This window comes from Gymnodraco acuticeps, unplaced genomic scaffold, assembly GCF_902827175.1.
Source record: "Gymnodraco acuticeps unplaced genomic scaffold, fGymAcu1.1, whole genome shotgun sequence".
Classification (NCBI taxonomy): domain Eukaryota; kingdom Metazoa; phylum Chordata; class Actinopteri; order Perciformes; family Bathydraconidae; genus Gymnodraco; species Gymnodraco acuticeps.
Genome location: NW_022992250.1, coordinates 1891456 through 1902985, shown reverse-complemented (window position 1 = coordinate 1902985; position 11530 = coordinate 1891456). Strand labels below are relative to the sequence as shown.

Below are 11530 nucleotides of genomic sequence, written 5' to 3'. Positions count from 1 at the left end.
GGTTGTTCGTTTTGTTTCGTTATAGTTTGTTTAACCAGGGGTGTAATGTAACTGAACACATTTACTCAAGTAGGTCTACTGTACTCAAGTAAAACATGTGGGTACTTATACTTCACATGAGTACTTTCAAATTATGCTACTTTATACATTTTATGCCACAACATTTATTTCAGATATTTATTTACTAGTTACTTTGAATATTATACTAATACAAAAATAGAAATCGATACATACATAATCATATATTTACATAGATTGAGCTAAACAGTAGCGTATCAATTAATCTATAAACCCCATCTTTCCTAAGTACAACATGAAATTGATGACCACATTAATGCACCAAACATTAAATCAAATAATTTAAAAAACTTGCCTTTTTGCATAACAAGTAGCCTACTTTTACTTTTGATAATATTACAATTTTGAATGCAGGACTTTTGCTACATTACTTAAGTAAATCATCTTAGTACTTCTTCCACCTGTTCCTTGATTAAATATGTAATTAACAATACATCCAGTGACATTTGTGATAGGATATGTGTTAAAGAACACTAAGTTTTATTTGAGTTCTCCTGCCGGAAAGATGATTGTGAAACATAAACAGGAAGCGGCCGGTCAGAGTTTTTTTGGGAGTTGCTTGAGAAGCCATTGCACTGTCGTGGCTCAGTAGCAAAACACAAAAAAGGAGAGGAAGACTTGGCATTTCGCTGGACCGGGAGATCAATTTACATGACAGAGAGAGCCAACACACTCTGTTAACTAATCTACACATAAATAACGGGTAAGTGTTAAAATATATGATCTCGAGAAAAGAAAAATAGTCTTATGTTAGCCGTCGGCATCTCGGCTAGCAAATGATCCCGGCTGCTAACGGTGCTACATTAGCATTGCTAACATCAACTTGCCTATTATTTTCCTCGAGGTGCATTTAAACTGAAGTTGACCCACTGTTGTATTCATCTCAACATTCAAATGTATTAATAGAACCAAAATACTCGAAACAATGTAAGTATCTGGTGTTGGTTAGTGAAGTATCTAGATAACGGCTGATTAGCTAACGTAGCAAGTTGATGCAACGTCGCCTGTCAGAGAATATGACACGTAGCTAGTGGCTTCCTGCTAGCCTCCCTACAAGTCGGCCTAAAACTGGGTTTAAATAGATACAATTAACGTATGCGTCTATCATTGACATTATTAATCAGATATTTGGACGTTTATTTTATTTTATCTTTGACACAGAAATGGTCAGACACCGATCTTTAGTGGAAGAAGTATTCAGATCTTGTACTTGTAAAAGTAGAACTGCCAAAGAGCAGAAATACTAATACAGGTGTAACTAAAGTCTTATGTAAGAGTTGATTATGATTTATATCATTAATCCATATCTGCAAAGAAACTTTGGAAGGAAAATATTGAGCTAGTCAGTGGTTGACTTAATGTGTGAACCGAAACACATTTTGACTGATAAGCTTAACGTTAGACTACATAAGAAACACATGTTGGACGTGAAGAAACATTTCCAGTTATTTTCAGCAATTTAAGAATTGAGGTAGATAGTGGATAGCAGAGGTGGAAGAAGTATTCAGATCTTGTATTTAAGTAAAAGTAGAACCACCAAAGAGCCGGAATACTGTGTTCAAAATCCTACTTAAGTACAAAAGTCCTAAATTATGCAGATTGTCCCCTTTCAGAATTATATGTATTATTTGTTTTGATCATACTTATTGATGCATTAATGTGTTTATTCAAAGCTGGCAAAGGTGCAGTTAATTTGTATTTTATTTACTGCTCTGTGGTTCTTGAATTGAGTCTAGGTGTACCTCTGCATTGTACATTTTTAATGGACTAGGAGTAAAAGGTAGCAAGATAAGAAAGTACACGTATCTCAAAAGTGCACTCAAGTACAGTATTTGAGTAAATGTATAATATTTATATATTCCTTCTTATTATTTAAAAAATAATGATTGGTGCGTTTATGTGTTTATTTAACCTTTATTTAACCAGATAAAAAAGCATTGAGATAAAATCTCATTTTCAATGCTGACCTGGCCAAGAAGGCAGCAAGGTTACACATAACACAAACATATAAAAATACAGAGAACATAACTAAGAAAACAAAAGACGAAAAAGCAGTCACTACATTGTGCACATTAGGACAGTAAGAAAGGTACACTACTTATTACTAAGAGCAGCTCGTGGTAAGGACTTCAGACAACTTCAATTTAAAACATGCTATTGAGACAAGTGCTGTCAGTTTGAGGCGTGATTGAAGGTCATTCCAAGACCAAGGACCATAATAAAAAAGACTCCTTTTTCCAGCCTCAGTCCGCACGGCAGGTACCTGGAACCGTATCCAGGCACTGGATCTGAGGTTGTCACAAACTGGAGCAAATCTGGCACATATGTACAGTGGAAGCTTACCTAAAATGGCTTTATACATTAATAAAAACCAATGCTGCATCCTACGCATAGTAAGTGAGGACCATCCAGTTAGGCTATACAGTTTGCAATGATGAGTCCTATAGGGTGCATTTGATATATAACGCAGTGCAGCATGGTAGAGTGGGTCAAGTTTGGCCAAAACAGTGGGACAGGCAAATCTATAAATGGTATCACCGTAGTCCAGCTGGGACAGGAATAAGCCAGAGACCAACCTTTTACAGGATGAAGTTGAAAAATAACATTTAAGTCTGAAAAGGAGGCCAAGAGTGAATTTCAATTTCTTTGTTAGAACTTCAATTTGGTGTTTGAAGTTCGTCACTTCAATGTTTTACTAGGTAAAGGTGAGGATTATTTGATTTACTTTATACTCTACTGGGTAGCTTCACCTATAATATTAATAATATTATAATGTGTGTTGATTTTTATTTTGTTTTAATAATCTAGATCTGCAAAGTAACTAGTAACCAAATATGTCAAATAAATGTAATGGAGTACAACATTTGCCTACAAAATGTAGTGGAGCAAAAGTATAAAGTAGCATATTGTGAAAATAGTTAACTTAAGTACAACAACCTACATGTTTTACTTAAGTACAGTACCTGAGTCAATGTATTTAGTTACATTACACCACTAGTGGATAGTTATTAGGGCAAACCGTCACAATTTGCAGTCTGGTGACTTTTGAGTAGTAACACTTCTCTTCAGACTTAATGAAGCCTGTTCTGAAAGAGTTAACCTAAAATAATGTCAATAACTAATCTGATATATTTAATACACAACAGATGTCTCATTGATAGTCAGTTTAGCTCTGGGGGCACTTCTAACCAAATTCCTCCTGTTCATTATCCATGAACTCAATTATGAGTAAAACGGATCATTTTAAGCACGTTACGGCTGCTGCCTTCTGGCAAACGTCCTCAATGCAACAATTTGTGTCTTAAATGAACATATTACAGCTACTTTGAAACAGTTTTACATTCATGGGTGCATCACGTCACACATGGGAGCTTCAGTCCATGAGACCAGCTCACAGCCTCGTACAAGGTGTGGAAGCAGGCATGAGAGAATATGGGACAGGAGTTAGCAGCAGCTGACGTGCAGTTCAGCTGTGTTTGCGTGTTCTTGACCTTTGGCTACCTTATACTTTAGCCCCAGAGTTGTTTGACTATTATGTAACTGGTGCTAGAGGTCGGTGAAAACGTACCTCTGCAACAGTGAAAGAGAAAAGACAAGGAACTGAGATGAAGTTTGAAAAGACTGTGTGTCTCCCTTGTGTAGCAAACATGATGAATTATAGGGAAGTGTAAACAAACAAACGTATAAACAATTATATAAATTAAACGTTGTCCTGAAGTTATAGAGTTTTTTTGCCCCCCCTTTTCTCAGATTCTCACTACCCACAAATCACTTAAAATAACCTTCAGTGAGCTAGAACAACAAATGAACAAAGCAAAACTTTAGTTTTATCAAAACCAACACGCTGTAGCATGTAGTGATTCAGGTGTTCTTAGCTCCCCACATTTAAAGCTGGTCCTATATAAGATCTATTTGGTTTAATTTGAAATACAATCTGGATTGCTTATCATGAAAGGGTAAGACTAGGCTTAAGTTCCAAGGCCCTTGTAGATTAACTGTGTTGAACAAAACACTTGTGTTGCCTATTGAAGAGCTGTCAGATGGCATGTGATCAGTGCTGTGAATCTCCTGTCCTGCTGTTCAAAGGCTCTTACTGGAACAAGCTGTTGTTATCATTGTTACAATCATTGTTACAATCATTGTTACAATCATTGTTACAATCATTGTTCTTATCATCTGCCAATATCCTGCTGATGGGTTAAGGCAGGCGTCATTTTCTCAGGCAGTGCCTTCGCATCAATCTGGTTTAGTTCCAATGTTGTAACAAATTTGGCATTAAGACATTATTTTATCAATATGGTAACAATTATGTTTGACCAAATAATCTAGGAATATGCATTATGTATATACTTACTTATTCCCCTCTCTACATTTTAAATCAAAAATATTGTTTATATATTACACAGTAAGGTAAAACCTCCACGTTTCCCTACAGTTGAGCTATTTTTAAAGGGGACATATCATGCTATATTTGAACAATATATTGTAGGGCTGTACCTATAAAGTATATAAATATAGTTTGTTTTTTTTCAAAATACCAAACAGATCCTGCATTTTAGCCATGCCTCATTACGCTCTATTTGCTCTTTCCAGCCCTGTTTTTGCAGGGGGCTGATTCTGCGAGCTGCAGCGGACCATGCCCCCCTGCAGGAGAGGGGAGCATGCTCTGAGATCAGCTGCTGAGCTGTCAGAAGAGGGGGAGAAAAAGAGATCTCCGTCCTCCGTGTTTTATTCTTATTATGATTATATAGTCATTATTCATTTGTTTTAAAGCTCAATAAATAACAAAGGAGACCTTTGACCGGCACTTTTCTAATTTTGTCCGGAAGATTTAAACTTTAACGGACATGTTGACCGGCGAAAAAAAATCTAACTCTGCTGCACAGTCCCCTCGTTCCTTGGAAGAGGTGGGTGTTTGTCATCTGCTGGTGGACTAACCGAACTAAGAGAATTACAGTGCTTGCCTCGACGGGGAGGGATTGCATTGAATTACAGGAGCAAACGCTTGCCTCGGGGAGGGAGAAAAAGAGCCACAGCGGAGAATAAACAGAAGGGCAACCATGGCAACCATGTGCAGGAAGTCTTCTTCGCTGCTTTTGTGGCAGACCACAGCGCCACTTACAGGCCTGGCATATGTACTACAGCGTCTCCGCTGCTTTCGAGCGGCAATGGCCAGCCGTGGCTCAACCCCACCTTCCCCTGATAGGTGGAGAATTGACCACTAAGCGGAGCACCACTTCTGTGATGTAGAAAATAATTAAAATCTGGATCAGTCTTTATCAGATCCGTTGCAGCCCAGTTTTTAGAGATTTGGGTATGGAGGAAAAGAAAGAGGGTTGTGTTTTCTGACACTCGGTGAGTTCCATGGAACACCGGGGACACATATTCATGTATAAAAGACGTACAAAAGTGCATTTTGCATGATAGGTCCCCTTTAAGTAAAGTGTAAACTTAGCAGAATGGAAACATAAACAGCCTGCCATTTTAATGCAGATTTCAGCAGAGATTATACATGCGTGTGTCATGCCAGCTATTGTAGAAACTCTTTGTATATCAGTATTCTGTTCATGCTAGGGGATGAAGGATACTGTCTTAATAAGGCTGTCCAAATCCTCCACGAAGTATACTTCAAGAGTTAAATGCTGACACTTGTTTCCTTGATATTGTTTACTGTTCAGTATATAATGTTCAGTGGTAAAAACTGACAGTCTGGATAAGATCAGTAACAACCAAATGTACAAAACAACACAACCTTAGTTATGGTCGTCAGGGGGAACCTTTCGGGAAAACGCTACAACATAAGACGATTTATTCACACCTATTTGCTACGTTTTTGCTCACACATATGATCATGATAGAGGTAACATCCAAAATAAAATGTTAGCAGTTCATTTTCTCGTCCTGTGCACATTCATGTCTTCTTACATCTGCTTTCCCCCCCATTTGTTGTTTTTCAGGATTCAACAGCTCCGGATATGTCTTTCATATTTGATTGGATTTATAGCGGTTTCAATAGCGTACTACAGTTGTTAGGTAAGTACTGTTGATCAGACACACTAACTAAAAATAAACAACAGTTTGGACTGCTTTTGTATTTTAAATCATTAATCAGAAGGTTATTGTGAACTACAAAGCTATTGTATTGGGATCAGAGTTGATAGTATCACACCGAGTTGAGTCTGATTAATGTCTTTAGTGATCACAAGAACAACCTAAATTGATACGACTGCTCTGTCTCACACCTCAGTCCTGAAGTGTTCAGTGAAAACCGGGGCTCAGTGTGTTCTTCACAATAGTGCTCTTTGTTCTTAGAAATACATCCCTATTGTGGTAGAAGCGGAGTAATACTGCAAGTGTTAACGTTGTGCCACACAGACTCAAATCTGAAACTGTTCCGTAGGCACCCCTTCTTAACTGCTCCACATTACACGTTTTAAAGCTATAAAACCTTTCCAGTAAAGTTGTGTCCGTAGCTTAAACCCGTGGCTGGGTGAACGCCAGCATGAAGCGTAAAAGTGCTGATTGAGTCTTTTCCCTGCCAATGAAAAGCAATTCAATATAATGTTTTATAAAATGAAATCTCAAATCTGCCCCACAATGTACAGAACATGTTTCTGGTAAACTGTGCATTGATCACGATCACTGTTAGTCAACACTCTGCTTCTTAACTTATAAGCAACCTGTGCCAATCCTAACGTTTTCAGAGCACTACCTAGTACATACTACCTGACGACAGTTAAATGTTTGGCCAACCCCCTCTCAAAGTCAACTCTATTGTCAAGTGTAATTTTTAAGTGGACCAGCTGCTCTTCTCCCCAAAGAGCGCTGTTGTAGTTTCTGTGTTAGCGCACCTCCTGTGAAGCAGTCGTTCCTGTTCTCCTGGTCCGACAGGTAGCAAAGTGCTGTTGTGAGAAATGGCGATGTCTATTAGAGGTGACTCAGTCACACATTTACAAATCCAACTGTTATCAGTACGCTGAATCAGAGAGAGGTCAACGCAAAGCCTTGTAATCATGTCTGGAAAGTTGAGGGAGGATTGAGTTGAACCTTTTTCTCCTGTGCACAGTTAATCAGTACATCTGAGGTTTTGTATTTTTTAATACAAATGAATATGACTGAATGTCATTCCTTCATAGAATAAAACAAATCAACTGCTACTTATTTTTTCCAGCAAGGTTGCCTTTTAAATGTAACATTCACAAAGTAAAGATTAGAGAAAGGGAAAATCCGAGGGTGGAGCACCGCCACTGGTGTATCAAAGTGAGACCAAGGCTACGTTTGACAACTCTTTTGTCCTCTTTATGCTTAATTTAAAATGAAAGCCATGACATACCTTCAATACCACTTGACTCATCACCCAAATTCACTTGACATGTTCCTTTGTGTGAGAATTCAAAAAGACTAAGCATAGTATACAATGCAATATTTCTATTGTCCCAGCTTTGTTTTCTAAAATGCCTCTGGTTTTGTTTCAGGACTGTACAAGAAATCAGGCAAGTTAGTATTTCTTGGCCTGGACAATGCTGGCAAAACAACACTACTGCACATGCTCAAAGATGACCGATTGGGACAGCATGTGCCAACTTTACATCCAAGTGAGTTGGTGCTACTCTCACATACATGCTCACTCAGTGATGTGTTGAGAGATAAAAGTAGACATTTATGATCAGTGACTTTTGGGTTGCCTGACTTTTCATTATAATCTCCTTTCTTTCCTCCAGCCTCGGAAGAGCTTACAATTGCTGGCATGACTTTCACAACCTTCGATCTTGGAGGCCACGCACAAGGTATGTGTGTGTTACGTATACTAATGTCTTTGGGCTTTATTGGTCACGGTATGTGATATTAAAGCTACAATACCAATTTGTACCACTGTTGCAAATGAAAGTGCCCATCCTGTTAATACTCTTGTTAAAAAAAAAGGAAGGCCAGTGCCATATATCACTGTAAAATCAGTTAATGCAGAATGTGTCTATTGTATAACAGACTGGAGTGTAAAACTCAAAATGTTTGTGTTTTGTTTGTTCATACAGCCCGAAGAGTGTGGAAAAACTACCTCCCGGCCATCAATGGCATTGTGTTCCTTGTGGATTGTGCAGACTTACTTAGATTGGGCGAATCTAAATCTGAACTTGATGTAAGTACCTGCTTCCACTTAGACTACAAATGTTAATTGGCTGTATAAAAGCAAATCCATTGTAAAGGAGGCAAAGCTCCTCATTTCTTCTCTCATGATAGCTCATTAAATGCAAAGCATTGTTTGATGGCTTTTTTCTAAAATGAATAATGATGCACCCTTCACTGTCTGCCTTCTAACAAATACAACGCATTCCACTTCTGTCAGTTCCTAGGAAAGTGTATTTCTGGAAAGTCTGGGAAATTAAAGTAGACGTCAATGATAATACTGTAGTAGTATCTGAGGGGGAGATTTTTTATTTTTTTATTTACGGTAATGATAAATATGAAAGCTGCATAGTAATACTCTGGTCTACCCTATCAGGCATTAATGACAGATGAGACTATTGGAAATGTGCCTATTCTGATCCTGGGCAACAAGATCGACAGACCAGAGGCCATCAGCGAGGAGAAGCTGAGAGAAATGTTTGGATTGTACGGACAGACGACAGGAAAGGTGAGTAGACACAGCAGTATGATTCTTATGATCAGACAAATAGAGTTCTAAATAAAGTGGGAAAAGATTCATTTCTGAAATTGTCGACCAGAGACGAGAATGAAAAAAGACCTAGGGTTTGACTATTGGAAGATGAAAAACATTTGTCAGATATGGTGTCATGTACTAAAAACAGTGGATCTAATGGGACTTTTTTTCCTGCTTTTCTTTAAGGGCACAATTGCCATGAAGGAGCTGAACACAAGACCACTGGAAGTGTTCATGTGCAGTGTGTTGAAGAGGCAGGGCTACGGCGAGGGCTTCCGCTGGCTCTCCCAGTACATCGACTAAAGCAGCCACGCCCCGTAACACCGACACCACCACCATCATCAGGGGGGCGCTAAACCTGACCACTCAAGACGCCCAGCAATGCCACCCGTACCATCATTCTCAGCCCCATGTTTGGTTAAACAAGTCTGCCTCCACCTTCAGAGAGACCAGTTCAACTTGATCCCAATAGACTTTTATTGGTCGAACATTTGGTTCCGCACTTGCAGAATTCATACCTGTACGTGCACACACACACACACTCATTTCCATCTTTGTCTTTTTCTAAGGGAGTATCATGGCGTTGGTTCGACAGCAAAGGGTGTTCAAATTCAAACGGATGAATCTTTTCTATATTGTGTCTTTTGTTTGCTTTCCTCTCTCCCTCGCTTCCTGCCATCTGTTGAGTGTGATGATAGATTCATTATAACTGTAAATCAGAACATGATTCCATCGCTTTATCAACAATCCCAGCTGTCTCTTCATCTTAGTTCGAGAGAACATCATAGTTGTATACATTGCAGTACACTTTCTTTTTTCTTTGTAACAGTAAAGTCATTCATTCCAAAGTTGTATTTAACCAACACATTTTGGTTTGTCCTTTTTCTTTCTTTAATTTGTTTTACTTTGACATGATTTCAGTAAATAAACAGTGTGGCCACGTATACAGCCGTCACTATGAATGTGTGGCTGTTTTCACCCATTTATTAAAATGGAACAGTGCATTTATCTTAGTGTATTTTAGGTTTCTTGGATGATAATACTTTTGTTCCTGACTTCTATCTTATGGGCACAGTAGAATTGAATGGATTCCAGTAAGCTGTGATGGGTTCCCTTTTTTTAAAGAGAAGCATAGTAAAGCGGTAGTAAAGCGGGTGGATGAAGAATTTTAATAGAAAGTAATACTGGCTATAACCCTGCAAGGTTTGAGGAAATCGTGTAGATAGCACAATGATCAGTGGATGCGACGAAAACTATTTAAGTAAATGAAACTTTGGGACAAATAGCTTGATAACATGCAGTAAGCGGTGAAGGGAGGAAAGATGGTTGTAACACCTAGTAATCGTCAATGTAAGGAGTCCATCCAACATATATATTTTCTGGCCTAGACCTTTGTACAGGGTGAATCTAGTGACCAAGAGTAGATAACGGAGGGCACAGTCCCACAGCGGGAACAGGTAGATAGGCCTCAGACACCTCTAAGAAAGGGACCATATATATGAAGTGTACATGAACATCGTACGCTGATTTTGTACTTTATAAGTGGTATCCTTTTGATCTATGTGCATTACCAGAAACTATTATGCATGCCTTGTTCTTTTGATTTTTATTGACCCTTATTCCAGAGTACAACAGGAGGGAAAAGATGCCAAAATGTACAATGAGAGCTGATTGTCATGTTTTTTTTTTTTAACAAACAATGGAATTACGTGTAATACACACTTTTTCTGTCCCTGTCCCTTATTGTCTCTTTCATTCCCTCATGACTAAGTGATGAGCTGTTTCAACAAGGGTGGGACTTGCTGTTGTTTGCATCATTAAAATGTAATAAATGTTTTCAATGAATAACAGGCTTTAACATTGATCCAAAATGCAGACTGATTTCTTTTGTCAAATTATTTTTGCGAGATTAGCCATGGAAAAGTATTCATTTTCTCTAAGTGAAAGTACACATTTATTTATATAAATACTGCACTCAATATAACCAAACCTAAAATACAGAATTACCAGCTAAATGTACTTAAAGTAATACAATTCAAACTTCATTATAAAGAAAAAGGACCCCTGTCTTATTTGTTATTATACATGTAATATTGTTGATCGTTATTATTGATGCATAAGTATTTTTATAATTTGATAATCACTTATTTTTTGTTATGGGTTACAAGCTACACAAATTAAAAGGTTTAATCTTTCAAGCATATGTTAGTGCAATTTATGGCTCACCAACCTTAAATGTTAACACAGAGAGAGATCAATAAAACACAGACACGGTTGAGATTAATTATTATTCAGTTGCGCAACAACAATCAATCAATCAATCATCAATCAATGTTTATTTATATAGCCCAATATCACAAATGTTACATTTGTCTCAGTGGACTTTACAGTTTGTACAAAATATCAGTATGACAATACGACACCCTCTGTCCTTAGACCCTCACATCGTACAAGGAAAAACTTCCGAAGAAAACCCACAGTTTAAAGGGAAAAATGGGAGAAACCTCAGGGAGAGCAACAGAGGAGGGATCCCTCTCCCAGGACGGACAGACGTGCAATAGATGCCGTGTGTAAATTGAAAAGATAATACATTTGCAACATAGGTAGTCCAAATGTTTGGAAATGCATGTGTGTATAATAGGAAGATGAATCCACGAGGATATCCATCCAGGACCTATGATCCAGGACCACAGCCACGACTCAAGATCCAGGACAGAGAAGCGCAGGATCATCCATGACTCCGGATCCCGGCGTATACAGACACCAAAAAGAAAGACATTTGGGGAAGCTGGG

The 11530-nt window shown here is 38.2% G+C and overlaps 1 protein-coding gene across 1 annotated transcript; it reads left to right on the top strand.

Annotated features, from left to right (window-relative positions):
- Nucleotides 1–509: 509 nt before the first annotated feature.
- On the top strand, nt 510–10612 carry sar1b (secretion associated, Ras related GTPase 1B). The gene is made up of 7 exons (XM_034206444.1): nt 510–781; nt 6036–6111; nt 7554–7673; nt 7800–7865; nt 8112–8215; nt 8579–8710; nt 8924–10612. The coding sequence occupies exons 2-7, from the start codon at nt 6054–6056 to the stop codon at nt 9038–9040; spliced, it is 597 nt and encodes a 198-aa protein (XP_034062335.1). The 5' UTR covers nt 510–781; nt 6036–6053; the 3' UTR covers nt 9041–10612.
- The last annotated feature ends 918 nt before the right edge of the window (nt 10613–11530 follow it).